This window comes from Aptenodytes forsteri, unplaced genomic scaffold, assembly GCF_000699145.1.
Source record: "Aptenodytes forsteri isolate BGI_AS27 unplaced genomic scaffold, ASM69914v1 Scaffold563, whole genome shotgun sequence".
Taxonomy (NCBI): domain Eukaryota; kingdom Metazoa; phylum Chordata; class Aves; order Sphenisciformes; family Spheniscidae; genus Aptenodytes; species Aptenodytes forsteri.
The window spans coordinates 460,592-483,989 of record NW_008795318.1 but is presented as its reverse complement, the minus strand read 5'-3'; the positions used below and the strand labels follow the sequence as shown (position 1 = coordinate 483,989).

The 23,398-nt window shown below is 49.8% G+C and overlaps 2 protein-coding genes across 2 annotated transcripts in view; both read left to right on the top strand.

The window, feature by feature from the left end:
- Window positions 1-26: 26 nt before the first annotated feature.
- Window positions 27-18,373, top strand: CDR2L (cerebellar degeneration related protein 2 like). The gene is made up of 5 exons (XM_009279651.2): window positions 27-105; window positions 12,822-12,934; window positions 14,265-14,413; window positions 15,386-15,550; window positions 17,418-18,373. Exons 1-5 carry the CDS (start codon window positions 27-29, stop codon window positions 18,301-18,303), a joined length of 1,392 nt encoding a protein of 463 aa, XP_009277926.1. The 3' UTR covers window positions 18,304-18,373.
- Window positions 18,374-21,983: 3,610 nt separating this feature from the next.
- MRPL58 (mitochondrial ribosomal protein L58) overlaps window positions 21,984-23,398 on the top strand; it is a 4,639-nt gene continuing 3,224 nt past the window's right edge. The window contains exon 1 of the mRNA XM_009279693.1: window positions 21,984-22,032. Coding sequence (XP_009277968.1) covers window positions 21,984-22,032 — 49 coding nt within the window. The remainder of the gene's footprint in view (window positions 22,033-23,398) is intronic.

The window sequence follows — 23,398 nt, the reverse complement described above, 5'->3', positions numbered from 1 at the left end:
GCGTCTCCCCGGGCCGCATGTGCTAAATGCTGAGTGCCGACAGGATGGAGGAGTTTCAGAGCGAGGAAGAGGAGCCCTGGTACGACCAGCAGGACCTGGAGCAGGGTGAAGATGGGGGCACCCCGCAAGCTGCCAGGGATGGCGGGCCAGGGGGATGCGGGGGCAGAAAAGGGGGCAAATCCCGGGTACAGGAGGGCGGGATACCTTCTCTCAAGGCTCATATTTGCTTGGCAAAGCCGGCGCCTCGTCCTGCGGTGGCATCTCTGTGGAAATCTCGGCTCCGCTGCTCCAAGCCACTGTCCTGGCCGTGGAAAGTTTAAACCCGACGGATAGAGGCAGGGAGCCCAGATCTGTCCTGAGCACCAGGGGGTAAAAAATTTGGTGCGTTACATCCACAGGGAAGCTGGTTCCCCAGAAAACTTGCTGTGGGCAGAATCAGACATGGGTAGTTACGACATTGCTTTTATCTCAGAGCGGTTGCAGGTAGAGTTAGCAGGCACACCAGTTAGAAATTAACACATCGGAAATAATGTGTTGCTAAGCTGAGGATGCTGAAAGTGTCTCCCAAAAGCTCTTGCTGTCCAAGCCTACATCCAGAGGGATCTTCAGCTTCTAAGTCACCTCATTACGTCTGGAGATTTTTCCAATCAGCCATAAAAGCAGGAGAAATTGGGAAGGAGGAGGAAAAAAAAAAAAAAAAAAATCAAGGCCAAGTGTCAAACAACAGAAATAGCCTTGTTAGAGGATAAACATTCACTTGTGTAGTTTGTTTTGAAGTAACAGTACTTACATTTGCACTAGTTCTATGTAATGTTTATCCTATGGCTGGACAGTTGGTGGCTGTGGGTATTTGGGGCTTCTTTTTGGTGTTGTTTTTTTTTTTTCTTAATATTTTGAGTCAACACGCAATAAGTAAATAACCAAAAGGAGTCCTGTTTCAGGCCAGTGGCACAGGAATAAACTGAACTGATTTGTCAATGTGTAGGGAAAAATCATTCCTACCTAAATACAGTACCCCTCCAAGACGTTGCACTATAGGTACGGTACAGTTATGTATTTGCTCTAGCCAGCTGACTGTCAGCAGGGACGTGCGGTCCAGCTGCAGTGCCTCTGCCCACTGTTGCTCCAGTACATTGTGTCATGATTTAAAGTTTACACAACTTCAGCTGCAGGGCAGAGGCCCAGCAAGGAATAATAACCAGCCCCCCAGGGATTTTTGCAGCTGGTTTTTAACCCAAATTTCTCAGTTAAAAAGAAGTATCAATAGCGGAATACTGGGCCCTGTTCTTTGAAACACAACGCTCAAACTAAGCCAAGGCAGAGCACGGAGATGGAGCTATCAGCTGAATAAACAGTGCAGCCTTTGAATGCTCAGAAATTCACATTTCTGGGTGACGTCTTCCCATGGCTCACGAGGGGCCTGGGCACTGGTCCAGGGGCAGGATTCAGGCTGAGGAACAGCAGAACTACAGATGAATATAGGGAGTGTTGAACAACGCAGGACCAATTGATTTTTAGCCTAACGCTGTCCCTGGTGTCAGGTTCATGAGTCAGCACTGGCACCATACAACTGGCTCACGACAATAAAACCACCTTCCCGCTGCAGGCCAGGTTCCCAGCTCTGTCCCAGCAGCATAAATGCAGAATAACTGCCTCCAGATGATGGATTGATGCTGGGGATAGACCCCACCTTTGAGCACATACAGGACTGGAGGAAAACACAGACCCAAAACAAAGCCCAGCTGTGGGGTTTGCAGCCTCCTGTACAAATGCACAGGCTTGCACAAACTCAGAAGGAGAGATGGGGAAGGCTTTAACTAAAATCAGCCAACTGGAAGGGTCCTACAGGGTAATTACAACCGTAATTAATTCGCATGGTGCACAAAGCGTCATGAAGGACACTGCTAGACTTTGTCCCCATACACTGTGCCTTTGCATTACAGCCATAGCAGCATCTGGAGGTCTTTGGTGACGGCACAGCCGTGAAGCTGTTGGTTTGGAAATGGGGGGTGGAAGTATGGTGGAAGACGTCCAGCGTAGCATGATTACAAGACGGTCGTGGGCCAGCATTACTAAGAGGATTGGCATGCCAACGGCCCAGGGTCACGCAGAAACCCACGCCTGGCAGGAGCACCAGGGAGGCGGAGGACAAAAGCATAGGCTTGAAGACTGTTCCTTAGGAGCAAGGGGTGGGAGAAACGAGAAACAACCTGAGCTAGGAGAGCGGAGAAGGTTCTTCTGTGAACGAGTTGGTTGCTGGGCCTTTATCGTCATTTCACAACATCATCAAATATTTATTACATTTACATCCAAAACTGTTTGCTAAGCAACGGATGGCTTAACTGGGAGCTCTGTGATGATTATGTTAATTAACCATTTTAGCACCACAGAGGAAATCATGCCTCCAGCTCCACTCCGAGCACCTGTTACTTTCCTCCCCATCCTCCATAGAGCTTTGGCTTGCTGAAATAACTCTTTTTTTCAAGAAAATAAATGACAATCGCTCTTTTTTTCCCCTGAAGTGCCCACAGCAACTGACTGCATCCACCACTTGCCTGGGAGGCAGCAAGATCTGGTCCCCAGACTCAAGGCCCTTCCAGCCTCATTCGAATGAAGCTGGTGCCTTTCAGATTCCTTTACCTGTTTCCTAGCATGCTGCAAGTCTGCATGGTTCAAGGCGTTGTACCAAGATGCCTTAGCACGTAGAAGCAGAGCCTCAAATCCATCCAGGAGACTTGTCAGTGACATGGAAACAGTAGTGGTGTCCTCTGAGGTGTTTTCATTCTTACGATGTTCCCTCTGAGAAGGCTTTCTGATTTAAAGAAAGCGGTAAAAATGGAGCTCCAATTGCTTGGTAGCATGGCTTTGCTTATTGCCAGGCTTTCCAAGCAGTCAGCCACAGCCTCACCTTCCATGGGCTGGGGAATCTGTGCATTAAAACCAGAATACAGTGATGGTGAACCTTTTTCCAGCCATTGAGAACTGATGATGTGGCTACAGTTGCATCATACCCTGTGTACAGGGTGTACGTGCAGCCAGACTGCGAGAGAATGAATGAGCTAAAATTAGAGAGTCTGAGCTGGGGATAAGTGGGGACACCTTTTCTGTTCATCAGAAGCATTTGTGTTCAGAACGGCTGCGTGCCAACTCAATCGCATCTGGATCCAAACAGAGCGGAGACCAGACCCAGCAGCTATCTCTGCCAGCCACTTCCAGCCTTCATCACCCCCAGAGCAGTCTCCTAAGACAAGTCCTCCTCACAGTCACCCCGCTGCATTCCCTGATCTTCCCAGCCTCCCTATCCCCCTGCCGGCATTCAGGTCTAAGCCAAAGAGCACAGAGTGCAGCCCAAGAGGTGGCTCTCAAAGCCACCCTTTCAGTCCCTGGAGCCTAAATACAGCCTAAGTGCTGGGGTGATTCCTCCCGTGTAAATAAAACGGCCTTGTACCTCCCTGAGTTAGCCAGCAGGACCAGAGGTAGTACAAGAACCAGTGCATCATCTCATTGCCACTGCGAGACTGATAGTCCTCTCCTCCTGGGCAGCCACAGAAACTTTGGGGCCAAACCGTCTGCAATGCAGGCTTAGGACTTTATGGCTGTAACCTCTAAAGATCTCCAGATTTAAGTATCTTATTTTAATTCCTCCTCCTGCCAAGCATCTGATTGCTTGCATGCTAAGAAGGAGAATGACACAAGGTGCTGAGCTTGCACCACTCCCAACTCATCCGTGTAAAGACACAGGGTCACCAGCGCTCCGGTGATCGGCCCCTGACGTTGGGATGAACCCAGGGGATAAGCGCTAGCACCTGCTAGCACCCATACCTGCCTGTTTTCTGCATCACCCAGCCTACGTGGGGTGGTCCATAGAGCTTCAATTCACTATTGGCTTGCCCAAAGGATTCACTGCAGTGGGGAGCAGGTGGTACCCCAAATTCTGTCCCCTGTGATGCAGTTATCCCAGCAGTCCAGCTCAGGGGACAAGCCACGCAGCTTGCCTGTCCTCCAGGAGCGCAGCGGTTAACTCGCTGTCCTTCCTCCCCAGCGGCAAGCCAGAAGGACGGGGTTTTGCCTGCAGTAGCTGAGCCACTTACTTATTTAGCAGCGCAGTACAGCAGGTAGCTTATGGAAGTGGAAAGTTTCCAGTGACTAATTGCTGAGCTGCTTGGGAATGACAAGAGGGACTAGAAAAGTCACAGGAGACAAGGAAATAAGATGACAGTTAGGTTAGTCTGAGGAAGGGATGAGAGCCTCCAAATGTGGGGAGGAAAAAAAAAAATATATAGATGTATTTTCCTAGAATAAAAATTCCCCTGTTATGTGAAGGCAGCAAGAAAATGGGGCATAAAAGAGCCTCACACAGCAACTTCCAGGATCTCCCTCCTAGTCTCTCACAGAAGCTCCTTTCTACATCTGCTGAACCCCAGGCACATACTTCCAGCTGTGGGAGGGAGCAGAATTAGAGGAACTGCTGGAAAGGAAAGGAGAGGCAAAGGGAAAAAAAAGAAAAGAAAAAGAAAAAGAAATCAGAGTTTTCCATATCTCCCATCCTGAAACAGTCAGCTAACAGTGGCATTTCTCCTTGGCAAGGCCATGTGCGAAGGATTTACAGTCCGAGTCCTGAAGGACATTCCTCCCACGGCAGCCCTGAGCCCGAGGGACTGGGAGCCAAGGACAGCGGCCGCTAACGCCCTGCACGCGGAGGCTGTCCCCCCCACCCCTGAATTTTCCAATCCTCTTCCTTTCTTCCTGCACCAGCCAGCGCTGGCTGGTGACAGGGTGAATGCACTAGACTCAGTGTGACAGTCAGGAACCACTTAGAGCTGTGACAGTGCCACGGTCCGATCCTGCTCCTGCTAAAAGCAGTGCCAGCGCTCAGGCTAACACAAGGCTTGCTCGCTCCTGCACACGCTCCATCTCCTCTACTAAGAGGCCTTTCCCAGAGCAGCACAGTGGTATATTCCCACCTCACCCAACTAATACATCTGTGTGCTCACACCAAACGCATCATTAGGGCTTCCAAAGCTTCTATTTAACCTGCTCAAAAACACATATGTGGGCCAAGAATTTAGGAAAATATCTCCAATACAAAATACCCTGGAGGAATGAGACCAGTTGTTACACAACTGCTGGTCTTTGCACAGCTGGGAATTTTAAAGTGATTTTATGTTAGTTTGTTCTTTGGGGTTTTTTTCCATGCATATTTAACAAACAGTTGTAAACCTTCTCTCCAAAAGGTGACAGTTCTCATAATGGTTTAAAGAGCCTGTTCCTCTGCAGCCTTCTGGCAAGGCAGTCTAGTTTATCCCATGTGCAGAGCAGCTGCCTCCTCCCTGAAGAATTCCGTCCTTCGAGTGTGTAGTATCCAGGTCCATGCTGACCTCTTCCAATTATGCAGCTGTAGCAATGGCAGTTGGAGCTAGGACATTATCATGCTGTCCTCCGAGTCTTCTTGGCCCACAAGCAAGTGTTGAGTCCTGGGAAGGCACACCGGACTGGGAGGTGGTGGCTGAGCACTGGTCTCTGCAGGAGGAGGCAGAGCAAGGAGCAGCGCAGCGCATTCCCCCTGAGCATCAGTCCTTGCAGCAGAGCCGCTCCAGGGACACTGGTTTTGGTGTTGGGCTCCTGAAAGAGGCATTGCCCTGCATCCTGCTCAGGACTAGTGATGGACGTAAATAATACCGCCTTGAGAGTACATCAAGTATTTCGTCACTCCCTTTCCTTGCAAACTCAGACTGGAAAGCTACAGCACTGTGTCGCTCCACAAATGGCACCGATCACGCACCTGAGGTCAGGACCTCTTCCCACATGGGCAGCATCTCCAGCCAGTACCAATAGCCAGGCAGAAGGCAGCTGGGCTGTGTGTGAGCTTAGCACCTGGAGGAACAGGGCTTCAGAGCATTTCCCAGCAGTGGATGGGAAGGGAGCAGTAAGTGGGGCAGCAGCATGCAAGATGATACACTTTTCTTTAAAGCCAAGCAGAGGGGCTGCTAGAGAAGAGGTGTGTGGGTTTTTGGTGTTGCTGCAGAGGGTCAGGCTGTTTTCTGCATTTAGCTGTAACACATGGGTGTGGAAGAAGGATCTTCTTGCACCTACATGCCTCTGGCACATGAGAAGTAGCAGACAGGAGTAACCAGCAGCCACGGTGCTGGCAGTGGTCTTGGGGGCTGCTGAAGGTGGCAGTTGTGCTGGAACTTGGTTGCTCCCTGAGAGACCAAACCACTCAGGATTGGTGGTCCCACCTGCCTCCCCCCAGCAAGAGGACAGCAAGGGCGGCCAAGTTGGCTGGCAATGGCTCAGAGTAGGAGAATACGTTGTGTGAGCATGAGCAGGGCCGGAGAGCTGACATGGTTGTGGCAGTCCATTGCTGTGGGCGCTGTGCCCTGCCACGCGAGCACGCTGACCCGTCCTTCGCAGGTCACCTTTGCTTGGGGCTGTGCACGTGCACAGTACTGTGGTACAGCAGCAGCAAAAGACAACATATAAAGTGTCCCTGGAGCTAATCCTCCTTGTCCATCCTGGGTCAGTTACAACGTCCAGCCCCAAAAACACACCGGGAAGATGAGATTCCCACATGGCATCAATCCACGTGTCTGTGTCTTTAGCTTTAAAAGAGTAAAAGCCTCTATTCACAGTTCTCTGCATCCCAACATAATTAATCAGTTAGAGCTTTGCTGCCTGGAGGAGGGGTGCACGCAGGAAAGCACTGGCTGCCTTTCTCCCTCCTCTTTCCTCGCTTCTTCTCCCCAACAACTCCACTTGTATGTATTTATTTAGGACGCTTTCTGATCCAGGTGCACTATCAGAGCCTCCGAGCCACCAATCACCAAGCTCTTTGAAACCATTTTAGCCTACAAGGCAAACACGGGCACCGAGGCTGTTTAGATAAGAGAACAGCAGGGAAAGATGCAGACGGGGCCCAACCGTGGTCTAATAACACGCTCTGTGTTATCACGCTCTAACAACTTGGCAAAATGCACATTGATTGCTGTGGGCACGGGGATGGGACTGCTGTGTATGTGTTTGTATAGACACATACAGCTTATAAGCAAAGATAACCATCCTAGGTCTCAAACGTTAACGTATAGGGGAGGCTTGGGGCACAGAATGATAGAGGGCAGAAAGAAGAAGGTGAGCATCAATTAAATCAAAAAAGCCTGATGAGCATCTGAAGAATAAAAAAAAGAAGAGCTGATAGAAAGGAAATACTGAATAGGACTGAAAAATGCAGAAGGCAAGGAAGGGAGCCGCAGACGCTGAGAAGGCTGGAGGGCTGCCCCGCAGCACAGCACGGTACAGGCAGTGCACCCGAGTCCCTTGTCGGGGTTTTCCACTCCTTGGTGGTGCCACTTTTGCTCAGGGGACTAGAGACAGCATGGAGGGAGCTGCTTTCATTGCACTGTGTTTGCCTCAACCCCCTGCAAACCACATGTCTCTACCACCACCCGAGCTCCCCCGCTACCAGGGAAGCTTGCAAAGCCAAAGGCAGGTCAGGGGTACGTAACCGATTACACAAGAGAAAGAAAAGGGAAAGAAAAGGAAGAAAAAAAGCAAGCAAATCTCATTAAGCTAACAGAAATGCCTGTGTACCCAACAGCAGCTCAGCCCAGCTAGAGCCATGGTTTGAAACGAGGAGGGGAAGAGGGAGGACACGGCTGTGCTGCCGGCACCTTCACGCACACCTCTTGCCTGCACTCACCCAGCCCTGCCAGAGGCACCTTTCCCCCTTGCTGCATTGGGCTGTTCTGCAAAGCAAACCCTGCCTTTGCGGTACACCTGATTACACCAAAATGGCAGGTCCCCACAGAAAACACACAGAACATCAAGTGCAAAGCTGATTTGGGTAGGAATGTCCAAGTTATGCCAGTGTAAAAGGGATGGAGAACCCACGCCTCAGCAGTAACACTGGTTGCTCTCTGAAAGCTCTGCCTGGCCATAGGAAACACTATCATCTGTGGAATGGGCATGTTGAAAAGGCTTTTTCACATCCAGACATGCCTGCAGGTTGCTTGTAAGATGCTGTCAGATGGCACTTGCTTCTCTGCACCCCAGCACGTTCCATTGCAAAAGCTTATAAGGGCTAAGTACACAGATTGCCTCCATCACCTGTCATGGAGCAGCAGTAAGTGATATACAAAAGCTGATCTTCATTGTAATATACCCAGACAGCACAATCCCTTGCAACTAAGAAGAAAAATAAATGAGCAGCAAGTAGACCCTACCCTGGGGTAAACCAGCATAGCATCATTTATTTAGATTTTGAAAGGAATAATTGCACCTGCCCTTGACTCTAAGTACCCGTGTGTAATGGAGCAGACAGCAAATGCAATTAAATTAAACGTCAACAGCATTAAACATCAGTTCTTAACTCTCAACCTACCCCATCCATCAGCTAACAAGCACCCTGAACTTCCTCCAGAGACCTCCACACCAGAGCTCTGCTAACTGCTCCTCCCTGCTCTTTAGCAGGTGAATTCACCATCTGCAGCAGCAGGAGAGGAGCAGCCCTTTCCGCAGCCCCACATTTAGGAAAGGACCACAAGTAATTCCTTCATAGATGCTCAGCTGAAAAGGACCTGCAAACACATGCGCCATAAACCCTGCTTTTTGGCACCACAAACCAAAGGACTTCTATCACCCCCTGCAAGCCTGCACGTCTCACAGGATGGGGAGAGGGTTGGTTTATTTAAAGGTGAGGAGCAAAGCGCAGCACCCCTCGCCTGTGCTCAGAGCAGCAGGCATGTTCTCTCACAGCCTAAACACATGAATCCCTTGATGCAAGAGAGATGACAGGAGAAAGCCCAAAGCAGCTGCTCCAGATGGTGGCTTCCTCCAGAAAACGGTATTTACGGGGACCATCTGAATAGCTACTGGATCACCGCCGTGCCAAGAGCAGCCAAAACCTCCCCTGCCCGGCACCAGGCTTACGCTCCCCCAAAGCCACAACCAGGAGATGCTGGGGGAAAAAAAAAAACCCTTCAGAGAGCGGGCTGTGGCAAAGACTGCTCTGCCCAAACAGATGCAGGCCGGCACTGGGAAGGCAGAAATGGCTCCAAACCCTCTTTGAGCCTCATTGCACGCTGCGGCGAAGGCTAGGGCTGGGGAAGCGCCCAGCTCCGCAGCAGCCCCATGCAGCGCACATCTGCCTGTGCCAGCATTGCCGAAGGATGCTGCAGCGGGGGAACACCCTGCAGCTTGTTCCTCGGCCTCTTTCAGTCAAAGACAACCTGCTACAGCTTTTGGATCAGGATTTTTTTCAAGTTTCCCCAGCAACACAGAGCCAGCAGAATTATCGCTGGGCTGCTGCTGCTGATCTCTGCAGCTTCAGGACAGCTGCCTCCTGGATGCACTGCGCAGCCATGCTCCCCTGTACCGAGCGCTGCTTGGATTCCGCTCCTGCTCCCTTCCCACCATATGGTCTCTCTTCTCTTCTCTTCCCTTCCCTCCTTGCTCAGGCACCTTTCCCGCAGAAGCTTGCAGGGAAATGCAGCCTCCGTCCCTCCCTCTGCTTTGCTCTGTAAGCGCAGCTCTTTGTTTGGGGACACGGGGTGTCTCCTTGGCTGGTGTTAACTAGAAGGGTCATGTCAGCGCTTGCGGTAGTGAGAGCCAGAGGGTACGGAGCTGGTGTTGCCCAGGACAGTTTGCATCTGCAGTCCTCTCCCAAATAGGATTTGGGCAACACCAAGGCCCCCCATTTTTAAGTTGAATATTGGCCATTTCACAGCGGTGCATTCAGCGCAGGCAGGCTGCAGAGGGATTGGGCACATCGAGCGGACACGCAGCACAGCTGCTCCCCACCACTTTATTTTTTCCTTCTGTGTCGAGAGGGGAGGGGGAAGGGAGGCATCAGCCTATCTGCTAAATTAGGGCAAGTCGTACAGCACTGGCTGGCTGATCTGACATCGGAGAAGCAAAGAGGAATACAAAAAATTGTGGGAAACCACAGTGTTATGCAGATATAATCCCCAAATTCCTAAATAGTTCTTTCCCCCCACCCCAAACAACTTGCTGAAAAATTCACATTCAGGTTTCCGAGGTCTCGAAGGAGAGGAGCTGTGTGCTTCCCCAAGCCCGTGCAGAGCCACAATTAGTGCAAAGATCAAGAGGGATCTGGTCTAAAGATGACATTAAAGCACTTCCACACAACATCCCCTCACTCCCCACAGTCCCACAGCCTGGGGGAGACCAACAGGTGGGGAAGAGGACTCGGGAGCGAGGGGGATGGATGAGACAGGATTACAGAGGATGCTTTGACTGGCTGGCAGGCAGAGCGTGAGCGAGCGAGCGACAACGACTGGCTGGCAGGCAGAGCGTGAGCGAGCGTGTGAGTGACAACAGCTGAGGCAGTTAAAAGACACTAAAAGAACCAACTCCCCCGTGTCCTTCAAGCCCGGAGTCTCCCAGGCCCTTACACTCAAAATGCAAACGAAGAATCAATTTCCTCCTCAGAGCTCAGCCCCGTTCTTTCCTCATTCCCACTTGTCCCCAAACACTGCCCATTTCCCCCATTAAATTATTGCTGACAGAGCCCTTTAATTAACAACGCAGGATCTTGCACTGCCTAATCCACTTAACTCAACCCCAGCTGATTAAATTGGATGCCATATGGTGGGAGAGCACTGGTGTAATCCACAGGGACGGGGACACGCTTGACTCATTACCTGGAGCGCAGCATGGAGCCCTCTCGCTACACACCTCTGCGCCGGGGCCCTGCTTGCTGCAGGGGATGCGATTTGCAAGGTGCCGGTCTCCAGCAACAACACCGGCTCTGGCAAGGTGGTGGTGCCATTAAATACAGCCCCAAGCAGCTTAAAGGCACAAATTGTCCTCCATCTCTGCTGGCATCTGGCTGTTCCCCCGTCCCCAGCTGGTGTAGCAAACACTCTGTCTCTCAAGGGCACTTTCGAAACTGGGGAAATTTGGTGCTTGGGAAAAAAAAAAAAAAAAAAAAAAAAAAAAAAAAAAAAAAAAAAAAAAAAAAAAAAAAAAAAAAAAAAAAAAAAAAAAAAAAAAAATAGGTGGAGGAGGTCTGTCCATGGAGAAATGTGCCAATATCTTGATTGCACTGATAGCTGGGATTGCAGCCCTCAGTCACCGTGCAATGATGAGGATTATAATTAAAAAGGTCACAGCCTAGAATAACACCCTGCAATGCAGGCCACAGCTGGAGAGCACATTCCCATGGTAAAGGGGAGATTCGAGGACACACTGAGCAGCTGTTGGCTGGACCACATCTGGGGAGCCAGCCCTCCGGCACTGCTGGAGCTGCATGGAAAGAAACACGGCCATCACCCAAACTAATGACGTATCAGCACTTCCCACATCACAGCATTATCCATCAGGAAAGCCCCGTCCCGAGCACTGACAGCACTAATACACTCCTCCCAGCAAGCATTTGTGTCAGAGAGGTCGGTGTGAGCCTTGTTTTGTGATGTGCCATTTGAAGTGTGAGAGATCAGTGATTTTCCCAGGCTCAGAATACATCCTAGGCATCCTGGTTCCCCTTCTTCTTGTCCTAATGACCAAGTATCCCTCTTTCCCAATCAACTGCATGGCCAAATTAACCACTGGAAGAAGTTATAGCTGCTCTCAGCCCTGGCAGATTCTTTGCAAAACACATCATTAGCTGCAGACTAGAGAGGAGCGTTACGATGGGCTTAGAAAACACCAGGGCAGGAGACCCGGGTCCCCTCACTCACTGCAGGATTGCCACTCCTTAATTATCCAAAACTGCATGATAACCACACCAGAAAGAGCAATAACGCACATCAGGACCTGTTTCCTTGCCTTTTGAAGGCTTCTTAAGGTCAGATTTTCAGTCTGCCACTCTAAAAGCAAGAAACTCACCTCTGAAAGCACCAGGAAAAATAGGAACCCACATGATCACAGGGGGTCAGGCTTTAAGAAGACAACCAGTTTCTGTGAAAGCAAAGGGATGTTATCAAAGCCAGCTGTGCCATCCCAGGCGCACAAACAGCATCACCTGGGGTGCTCAAGCTTTGGCCAATACAGGACTCATGAAGTCCTGAGGCTTTTTCTTTACCCAGGAGGCAGCAAACCCAGTATTTTTAGCCAGCCACACTGTCAACATCTATTTTTCCCTACACTTCTCCTAAAGTCCAACTATTTCAGTAGCTTCCTAAGGGCGTTTAGAGGTGGCAGAGGGTGAATACAAAGCGGTTTGTCCTCACCCTGGAGCTGCCCCAAGGAAAGAGCCGCAGACCTGGCCGATGCGGCGCTGCCCGGGCGGCAGATGCAGGAGGTGCTTCCAGCCCCCTCAGGCCACACGTGGTTTTATTACTCATGTCAGTCTGTTAGCGGGTGATGGATGGAGGCTGATGGGGAAGGCAAGGCATTCCCTTCGTTAGAGATACTAATATAATTTACAGAGCATCCCCAAGGCCCTGCAGGGCTTTACCAACCCTCGCTCTCATTCTGAAGGATGCTGAAACCCCCACATCCCCACAGATAGGGGATGGAGGTGCTGAGCACCAGCCACAGCCAAGCCTGGGGCCTGATCCTGGCTACGCATTGTGTAGTGCAGTGCAGAAGGGTTACGCAGCCAGCCAGGCACCAAATCCTCATTGCATGGAGGAACTGCAGATGTCCCAAGCTCGGTCTCCCCTTGCTCCTGCAGCCCAGCAAGATGAAAGAGGCCAGATCCTGTATGTCCCATAAGCACGCATCCATATCAAAACCTGCCAATAAAACCAGCACCATGCAAAATGTGCCACGGTGTTTGGTGTGGTGGCATTCGGGGACCCCACCGCATCCACCTGTGGAGCCACGGGAGCTGCAGCAGCTTTGTCCCACCTGCTTTTCAGACTTGCATTTGGCCGCGGAGCTGGGGAAGACGCTGCTGGAGCGCAACAAAGAGCTGGAGGACTCCCTGCAGCAGATGTACACCACCAACGAGGAACAAGTGCAGGAAATTGAGGTAGGAACACAGTCGGGCCAGGGGTGGGGACAGGAGCTGCTCGGCCACCGCTGTCACCTGAGGGCGATGGTGGGGAAGGGGCGCTTCCACCAATGCCAACAGCTCAGATGCCAGGAGAAAGGAAGGGATGCGCCATGGGGATGGGAGTTAAAGTATCTTCTGTATGTGCCTGAAGCGGGGTGGATCAAGGTCCGATCAAGCCCATCCCAGCCCTGGAGAGGGTCCCCTTCCCCCACTAGCTGGGATTTTCCCCCTGCCCAGATGTGCACACCAGATTTCAGCACCAGGTTGCATCTGGGGCACATTTGGCCTTTCCCTGCCCACCCGCCAGCCTTCACACTCACTTCTCTTTGCTCTGCTGCTGCTTTCCCTTGATTCCAGTTATTCATAATCGCATTTGTTCCCAGCTGGCCCCTCAGAACCCCTGTAACACAGCCCCCTTTGTTAGAGGCGTAAAAGAGCTCTTTCTCCAAGAGCTGCAATCTAAACCACTGTTTCAAGCATCCTTTGGGGTCAGGGCAGTATTTCTAAGAGCTCACAGAACTAAGCTTAGAGGCTTAAACCTGCTGTGCCGGGAGGGTTTTCATCCATTGGGAAACTTCTAGGGATCTGTAAATAAAAAAGATCAGAAACCACCTGATTTAAAAAGACTCAGGGCAGAGGCAGGCTGTGAGTTCACAAGAGCAGCATACGATGGCTGCGGGGATCTGACAGCTGATGTCCGAGGAAACTGGTGGATGGATTTAGCCGTTCCCTCCAGCAGCCCTTCAGGAGCACGTCCACCGTGGATTTGGGATCTGGTCCCAGCTGAGGGTGAGCTCTTGCGTAGATGCCCCTCTCCCAGGATAAAATCTTGCAATGGCAGACTCACAGAAAGGGGTCTTTGAACACGCAGAAACTGCGAGTCCCCTCACATTTCACAGACTCAGAGTTTTAGCCTGAATTCCCAAGGAAACGCAGCTTCTGCAATCGATCTGTCAGATGATCCAGTAACCAACTGGCCAATTTCAGTCAACTTCGGTGAAGGGTCACAGTCCCAGGGATATCAACTGTCTTTGCATACTGGGAATAAAAAAGCAGCTAAATAGCGAGAGATTGAGGTTAGTGCCCTCCACAGAGGGCAGGGGAAGTTCAATCTTATTTTAGACACAAGAGTATTTACAGTGAGCAGGGGTATGAATATTTCACCTGTGCAAAAGGGTTCAACCAGGTAGAGGATAAATCAGCCACAAAACACACTATCAGAGGAAGCAAAGGCTGTAGGAATTTCTGCCTGTGAAACAACCTGGATTTTGGATGTGGAGTGTTTCTGTTTCGCTTTTTCTTGCAGTACCTGACCAAGCAACTGGAGATGTTGCGGCAGATGAATGAACAGCATGCAAAAGTCTATGAGCAGCTGGATCTGACAGCACGGGACCTGGAGCTAGCTAACCAGAAGCTCGTGCTGGAAAGCAAGACATCCCAACAGAAGATACAGTGGTATGGCCTCCCCTCGTCCCACCGCAGCGATGCTGTACCCCAGAGACCTTCATTTCACCTTTCCCCTGCCCCAAAGCGCAGCATGTCTTTGCTATCTAAGCCGTTCTCTTATCACTCGGGTTTTGCAGCTATTTACAACAGAAGCTCATTGCACCGATGCTGGTTAGCAGAGGTCAGCCACAGCACAGACACCCCTGGGATGAGGGCTGGATAAAGGAGTGTCTGTAGCTGCCAGGAGGAGAGAGGTATGGCAGCCTCTCCTCCTCCTCCTCCTCGGATACGTTTCCTTGAAGAGGCACATAATCATATTAGGGAGGTTCCGAGCACACAGCCCAGCAGGAACACTAGGATGACAGCAGATCCCGCATTTAGCAAAACTCTGGCTAGTCCATGCTGAAACATCAGTTTGTCAATAACTTTTTCCTAAAAGAGGCCCACGATCAAGGTCATCCCTGGAAACAACAGACTAAGTCATTGTAATGCAGCATCTTTTGCAAACGACTGTGCAGAGAGGGAGTTTCGGAGCAGAGAGTTTTACAAACTGCGTTCACAGCCAGAACAAAACTAAATCTCTGCCCGGTCTCTCTGTGTTTATCTGTACAAGAGAAATAAGAGGAAGAGAGTAAATAGCTCGCCTGCTTGCTTTTAGTGCAGAGATATTCCAGGATAGTGCTTATGTCGCAGAGGTGACTGTTATAGCCAACTGATTTGAGGACAGAGGTTCTCAAATCAGTACAATCCCTTGTCACTGTTTCAATCCCCCACCCTTCTCTACAGACACCCCCATTCAAGAGCAACCATGCAGAGAAAGACCAGCCACTGCCATGAAAAGCAAGCCCTGCCATGCTCCCAGGGCACGTGCTAGAAACTGGAAGCACCTTCCATAGACTGGCTTTCTCTATAGGGGAAAAAACAGCTTTCAAGGACCTGTAGTGCCTGACTCCTCATCCGTGCTCCCTCTTCTCTCTGCAGCTTGACGGAAACAATCGAGGGGCTGCAGAACCAAGTGGAGGAGCTGCAGAAGCAGGTGGAGGAAATGCGGAGCTTGGAGCAGCTCCGCATTCGGCGGGAGAAGAGGGAGCGGCGCCGAACCATCCACACCTTCCCCTGCCTTAAGGAGCTGTGCTCCAGCCCCAGGTAAGGAGTCTTGCCTTTAGCAACCCCTCCAACCTTCTCCCCTACCTCCTCTGCCCGTGATCAGGGGATGTGGTGGGTTAGCCCCTTGGGGGTGCACAAAACCCCACATACACCCCCATAGAGGTCTAGGCTCTGCATCAGAGCCTGAAACTCAGTGCTGGAGGTGAAGGGAGGACCTCCCTCTCTCCTACCTGCCCACCTAAGCAGGTGGCGTTGGCAAAGCAGAGCCTTCATGATCACAGCACCAGTGATGCCTTGAGTGGGGAGACATAGGCTCTTTTTCAGAGGGCAAGGACAGCTACCCAGGAGCATCTGGATGCGTCTCGCAGCTGCACTGGGCCAGGCTGCAGGGGACGGGCGTTGCCTGGAGGGGCTGGGACTCTCCTGGCACCTTGGCAGGGAGCTGTGCGGGAACACACACCAGACAGGATGCACTGCTTGAGCTCTAGATAGCTCAAACCAGCCTCTCCCAGTACAGCCCACCCAGTAACACATCATGTGAGGAGGAGCCTTACCTTGAGCTGCCTACACAGCTTCCCTTCCCGAACCAGCACAGCCCGTTTTCCCTTTGCAACTGCCTCCCAGCACAGTACCAGCATCTCTGGCTCACTGAAACCAGTTGAGATGGTGCATTTTGTCCTGTATGACTCCAGTACCGCCCAGGAGCACCAGTCACACACCAAGATACGCCACGTGCTGCCAAGTGCTGTACAATCACCTTCAGCACTATTGCACACTTGATCCTCCTTAAAATCCAGCCACTGTGTTAATTCACTGACCTCGTGAGGGCATTTCTTGCTCAGCTTTGTCCACAATAGAGGCTTCTTTAAATAGATAAGCAATCGATAAACTTTGTTACTGAAAACATCCTCTGCCAGAGGATACGAACAAAAGACACTTTTACTGCAGCAGCAACGGGGATGTTTATGAGGCCATAACCTAACCCCCAGCAAAATCCACTTAATGTCTCAGTGGTTCTTTTCCCCCCTGTCCCCCAATCCCACTCTCCCCCCAGTGCCTCGGGACCTCAGTTCGGCTTGGAGCTCTGCAGTTGGCTCTGAAGGTCAGGCTGCCCTTCAGTAACTTGGAAATCTGTTCAATACTACCCGCCACCAGTCATGTCTCCCGGGGAAGCCATGGTGCTTGCTTTTTTCCAATCTGTTCTAACCAGATAGGATGCCACGGGCACTTCACTGAGAAGGAGAAAAATCTGATTTCCCCGACAGCAACATGAGGGAAGGGGGAAGTGCGTGTTGCCGCTTCCCAGGCAGTGAGCAATGAAGAAGGGGTAACTGTCAAAAGTCACCTTCTGCCTCCCTTGCTGTATAAATCTTCTCCCACTCTCTCTGGAGCACCTCCCAGACACAGGACAGCAGAGCCTGCGCTTCTGGTTTTTGGTCGGGTGGGGTTCAGGGTTGTTGGCAGGCGCAGCAAGTAGCTGATGAACTCTGTGATACACTGAGTAGCTGATGAACTCCAGCAGGAAAAACTCCAAGCCTTCTGCTTTCAGGTCTTGAACTGGTAGCACTTGAACATTCTTCCTTGCTTCACAGCACCGTTGGTGGCTTGTCCGTTAACCAGATGGGTCTTTTACCTTTTAGGGTTTCATTTCCCTCCTGCCTTTCATCACTGCTATCAAATGAGACTGCAGGTTCTCTGAGACAGAGCCTGGTCTCTGTGTCCAAAAGAGCCACAGCCACACCTCGTGGTCTCCCGGCACGCAGGAGGAGGCATGTCTCACTCCATGGGCTCAGGTTACCTCCTTTCTGGGCATCAGTGGAATTACTTACATGATGATAAGACAGTCTGAGTGCCTCATGGACTGTCACTCGGTCAGACTCTCTCAAGGGTCTTCCTTCTCTTTCAGGTATGAGGACGCATTCCAGGTCCACAGCTCTTCCACAGAGTTCAACCAGAAGCCACTGGAGAGGGAGAATGAGCGTCTCCAAGCCATGGTGAACTCCCTGAGGTCCCAAGTCAACCAGGAGAAGCAGCGGAAGGAGAGGGTTGAGCGAGAGTACACCTCTGTTATTCAGGAGTACTCAGACCTCGAGCAGCGGGTGTGTGAGATGGAGAACTGCAAACTGCGCATCAAGGAACTGGAAGCAGAGCTCCTAGAGCTACAACAGATGAAACAAGTCAAGAAGTATCTGCTCAGCAGAGAAGACAACTTGTCTGAGGCCCTCCTCGAGCCGCTGAATAACGCCCCAGAAGCAGACTACATCGACCTGTCTGAGGAGGAGGGAGGGAAAAGTCATGGGCCATCAATGACGCCTTCCCCAAACCACCCTGTCCGGAAAAGCTGCAGTGACACAGCCCTCAATGCCATCGTGACCAAGGATGCCGTGAGCCGGCATGAGGGCAATTACACGCTGCACGCCAACAACGTGCGCAAACGGGGCATGTCCATCCTGAGAGAGGTGGACGAGCAGTATCACGCCTTGCTGGAGAAGTACGAAGAGCTCCTGAGCAAATGCCGGCAGCACAAGGACAGTGTGCGCCACACAGGGGTCCAAACGTCCCGGCCCATCTCTCGCGACAGCTCCTTCAGAGACTTCCGGGGAGAGGGACACGAGTTGGAAGAGCGGAAAACCATGGAGAAGACCATCAGCAAACACGTGGAGGCGGTGGACAAGCGGCTGGAGCAGAGCCAGCCCGAGTACAAGGCTCTTTTTAAGGAGATCTTCTCCCGCATCCAGAAAACAAAAGCAGACATCAATGCCACAAAGGTGAAAAACAAGAGCAGCAAATGAGTCCTGCCTCTCTGCAAACTCCCACGTGCAATCGCAACAGCCAACTCTTCTCTCCAGCCCCAGGAAACGCCACGTGGCCCCACTGCTTTGAAGGTTCGAGAGGTCTACAAGCAAGAAAATGTCACGGAGACTCAACTCACATTTTTAAGCTTGGGCTCTGGACAACTCGGTGGGACAACTGTACATTGTAGTTAGAGGATTTCAGAAACTGTATGACGGATCTCTGCATGAGTTGCTGCCAGACATCACAACAGCAATGTAAACTACACCACGAAAAAAGAAAACCGATCACCTCCTCCACCCTTTTCAGCTTGTCTTACAGCCTGATTATCTGCAAGCAAAAGCCTGGATGTCCTCCAGCATCCTGCCACAGCTGGAGCGCGGTGTTTCAAAGTAAAACAAAAAGCCATCAGAACTTCAGGGGCGGCTCCAGCACACCGGCCCAACCCTCCACTTTGGTTTTATGGCTAAGAACCTACGCTTGTACCCAAGAGACTTCCGTCTATGCCTTCCCCTTCCCCAAAGGGCAGTATGTTCTTGCTATTTAAGCCATTCTCTTATCAGTCAGGTTTTTCAGCTATTTACGATGCAAGCTCATTGCAACTGGAAAAACTTGAAGAGAAACATAAAACTGATTGTTCTGTCTTCATCAGCCTCGCTTAGTATTTCAGTCCATACTCTCCAGACTTTGTAGGCATATGGGATTTCCTCGCTTTAAATCTGCCCCAGTATTTCAGCCCAGGTGAAGCACTGTGCCTGGTAGGAACCTGATGACCAGGGCTTTCCCATAAGCTAGACAAGAAGTGCTATTACAGTATCAGAGACATGCTTTCACCTCATGGTCTGGGTACCAGCCCTCTGTGCTGTGCTCTTCAAGAGGTTGTCATTGCCCCATTGTAGCAAACTCCTCAAATACAGCTTGCATGGGCTTGCAAAACTGACTACCAGTGACTCGCATGCAAGCAGAAGGATAAAGCATCACACTCGTATGGCGTCAGGAGCTCAGGCCCTGGCAGTAGCGCTGATCACACATTGCCCCACACTTTTGCTCTGAACATCTCCCCAGTCGAGAGGACAGATTTCAGTTTTCTGGTGAAAACAATCTTTCTTGGCTGAGATACTATCTCCAAAGGTTGTCACCTCTCATGTTCCAGTTCACTTTCCAGCACTGAAATCTCCTCACTTTTGCTTCCACAGACATGCAAACACACAGCCAAAAGGCCACTGCAGTCTCAGGAATCACCAGTTTCCATTTTTCATGAACTAGATGTTGACCTCGTATGGTCAGACACGCATTTTAGGCAGAGAAGCGGCATTTCATTACAGCTTAGGCAACACCCTGAGCATTGAGCCACAAAAACCGAGCAGTTCAGTGTAAGCTACCTATTCCGTACCTGCCTGGAGAAACTTCAGGCCAGATTTGGATTCTGTTTTCACCAGTTTACATCCCAAAATCTTGGGGAAATGGTTGGCATTTTTGCAACATTGAGATAAATAAATGAGAATGTGGCTTTGGAAGGGGAAGACTGTTAAAGTGTAATTATCCTCCAAGTCTAGGGCCTTGACGTTACGAGGAGCTACCTTTCTTTCACTCACCATGGAATTAATGCAAAAATAGCCCCCAAAATACCCTCTTTTGTTCAGCTGAGTACCACGGAGGTAAGTTGGCAGGAGTGCGATGCCCAAACCACACCCGCTCCAGAGGTCTCCCCCTCAAACCACCCACCACCAACCGCTCCGCTCTTCCATGCTCGGCATTTTCAGGTGCCCTATGGCCCCAAACTCGAGAAACATTAGGAGCCATACACATGACTGCGGCTACCAGCTCTGTAACAGTATGGAGAACCTTCATGCCTTATTTATTTATAATGGAAAGCAGTTGTCTAATAAAATAAAATAAAAATGAACAACAACAGCAACAAAAGCAGCATTGTTGATTTTCTCGGAGCATTCGCCACCCCATTAATTCAACGTTTGTAGCAGGGGATATCTGAAGCAACGTTGGTTTCAGTCAGCCAATGTTTACTCTGCAGTCATCTGGTTGCTGCAGAGGTGTGGGAGGAGGATCGCCTTCACTTTCCCTTTTAAACAGTCCTGTGTGAATCAGCATCACAGTTAAGTGTACAGCAGATTAAATATATTTTCAAATGCTTTATTCTCTTCTTGAATAAAAAGAAACACCAGTACTCTCAAAGCCGAGACTTTCTTTACAGCTCTTTTTACTTTTAAGAACAGCAGAAGAGTTATTTCTTTGATTTTCATGTACGATTTGGGTCAAGAAAATGCTTCAGGCTCCTTTGCAGAAAGCAGAGAGAACATGCCGAACTATACTGCTGCATTATTTATATAACATACATTTTATGCACTTGGGACTACTAACATTTGCCACACGATAAAAACCCTTCTTTTGTCAGTCTGAAGTCTTCTGTAAAACCGCACAATTTCTAAGCTTGTAATTCAAATGCTATTTTTGTTTTCGTCTTTCTTGAAAGCCACACATCCAAAAAATGACTGATGTAAGTAACACAATATTAGTATTTGGCTTAACAAAGGAACAGCTGCCATATATCAGCAGTTCGTTCAGCAAAGTGCTGAGGGCATTTTTTCTGCATCCAAAAATATTAGTGGCCATATATATGCACTTGGGACTACTAACATTTGCCACACGATAAAAACCCTTCTTTTGTCAGCTCTGAAGTCTCTGTAAAACCGCACAATTTCTAAGCTTGTAATTCAAATGCTATTTTTGTTTTCGTCTTTCTTGAAAGCCACACATCCAAAAAATGACTGATGTAAGTAACACAATATTAGTATTTGGCTTAACAAAGGAACAGCTGCCATATATCAGCAGTTCGTTCAGCAAAGTGCTGAGGGCATTTTTTCTGCATCCAAAAATATTAGTGGCCATATATATACACGTCCTGATGACTCTGTGAGTCAGAGTCACTTGATTTTTTTCTTAAGTGAGGCTTTCAGTGATCAAAGGGAGAAAAAATAAGCATCTTCTGCCCTTTTATCTCACCTTCTATCTAAACTTTTCAAATTGCTTTGAAAACACCAAGGAAAACTACACAACTCCATTAAGAGGTAAGAAGAGAGTACTAAACAACCGCACTGCTCGCCACAGAAACTGGTCTGACAGAGAGCAGCAGCTATTTAATAGCACACCCCCATGATTCAGGACAGAAAAAAAACACTGTGTGCAATTATCATGGATGAGAAAAAAGTATGATATAAATGGAAATAACGACTAATTTCAGAATTTGGCAAAACCAATGACCCTATTCAGATCACACCATTAAGATCAATACGGGCACAGCTTGTCAAGATTTCAGTTTTATGCTGAATTTGAAAGATGACATTTAGACAAGTGCATTTCCACCAGACCCAGTCTGGCTTCTTACTTTACCGCCAGTTTGAATAATCCTTCAGAAAAGCAGCCATCATTACAAATAGGGATGGACCACTCGGAGCACAAATTCAATGGTTTTACAGAGCTCGAACTCTCATGGGGAAGGAGATTTCCCGATTCAGCAGTCTTCCCTCTCTCACAGGAGCCGAGACTATCTGGAAGGTCCCTCAAAGTCCCGACTTGCTCCTACCGTAACGGCTTGCGCCCTCACTCAGACAAGGAGCGACCGGCTCCTTGGACACACCAGCTTTTGCATCACGTTTCAGGGATGGCTCCTCGCAGCTCCTTCTCACCAGGGACCACCATCACCAAACGGGGTGAGCTTGCTTTCTAAGCCAGCATCAGTATTGAGGCAATTCACATCTCCAGCTTAAATGTCAAAAGCTTGGCTCTCCCTGGGTCACGCCAAAGTAAGACGTTGTCATCCCAAGCCCTGCCTGCCAGGGAGAGCTGTCTCCAGCCACCCAAGCGGAGGTCATTCTGCTTTTCACCAAGGCTCTTTGGATGTCTGCATCAGCCAACACAGTGTGGGAATGAAGCAAAACCAGAGAAATTCCTTTTAGTTGGGTCTGGCTTCAACTGCGTGACCTTCAAGCTCCTTTCCCAGCCCCTCTGTGCGCTGTACAATGACACCGTCCTTGGTGTGTGTTACCAGCACAATAACAACGCAGACATGTTTGACAACAGTTGGCAAAATGAGCCATCCTGCTTTGGATATTTTACCCATCCCTCTGGCTACAAATCACAAACGTTTACCTGTTCCCTGTTAGAAATTAAGGTCACCAGATGGCATGGTTTGTCTCTGACAGTTCTGGGTTTTTTCCTTAAAGCATTCTGTTTTCAGTCAAGTTTGGACAGGGGAAGCAGAGCAGAAGAACCCCAGGACACAGATTCAATTAAAGCAAAGCGCAGAGCCCTCCTTGGCCCCCGAGCACTGCTCAGCATCGGTCAGGGCAGACCGACCATCAACATTTGGGACCTGCTCCTTTCCCGAGGACCGAGTTTCCTCATTTTGTGCTGATTATCTAGATGAGACGCAGCTCAGATCCTCAATCAGACGCTGCCTTTATATCAGCTTCGAAACACCCATTTTGACTTCACCCACAGTTTTAAACAAAAGATCGTCGGCTCCTGTCAAAACACCAGAGCTAATGACAGCCCTGTCCCTGCCTGTGCATTTTCCTGCTGCCAGAAATAGCAATCCCTGCCCCTCTCGAACACACACCTTTCTTGTCAAGCCAACGTGACAGCTCCAACAGGAGCAAGAGCTGAAGGATTTCCACAAGTTCTTCACTCCCCTGCGTCCCCCTTCCACCTCGGCATCTCTCTTACAGACCTGGAAACATATATGTGCTGCTGAATCAGCCTTCATTAAAAAAATACTCACACACACACTTTTTATATATATATATAAAAAAAACTTTTTAGCACTCTTGAGCAGATAAAAATCTGAAAGCTGAAGCATCCCAGGTGCAAAAACTAGACAGCAAATAAAAAATGCTGGGTGTATATATATATATATATAAAAAAAACTTTTTAGCACTCTTGAGCAGATAAAAATCTGAAAGCTGAAGCATCCCAGGTGCAAAAACTAGACAGCAAATAAAAAATGCTGGGTGTATTTCCACTTTTACGCCCGGCCACCATCCGCTCAGCTCGCAAAGGCGCGGAGTGGGAGCACAC

Bases quoted from the DNA above. Each gene is read 5' to 3' on its own strand.
- CDR2L (XM_009279651.2), top strand. From the start codon at position 27: ATGCTGAGTGCCGACAGGATGGAGGAGTTTCAGAGCGAGGAAGAGGAG. The intron at 12,935-14,264 runs GTAGGAACACAG...TTTTTCTTGCAG, and splicing joins AACAAGTGCAGGAAATTGAG to TACCTGACCAAGCAACTGGA. The intron at 14,414-15,385 runs GTATGGCCTCCC...TTCTCTCTGCAG, and splicing joins TCCCAACAGAAGATACAGTG to CTTGACGGAAACAATCGAGG.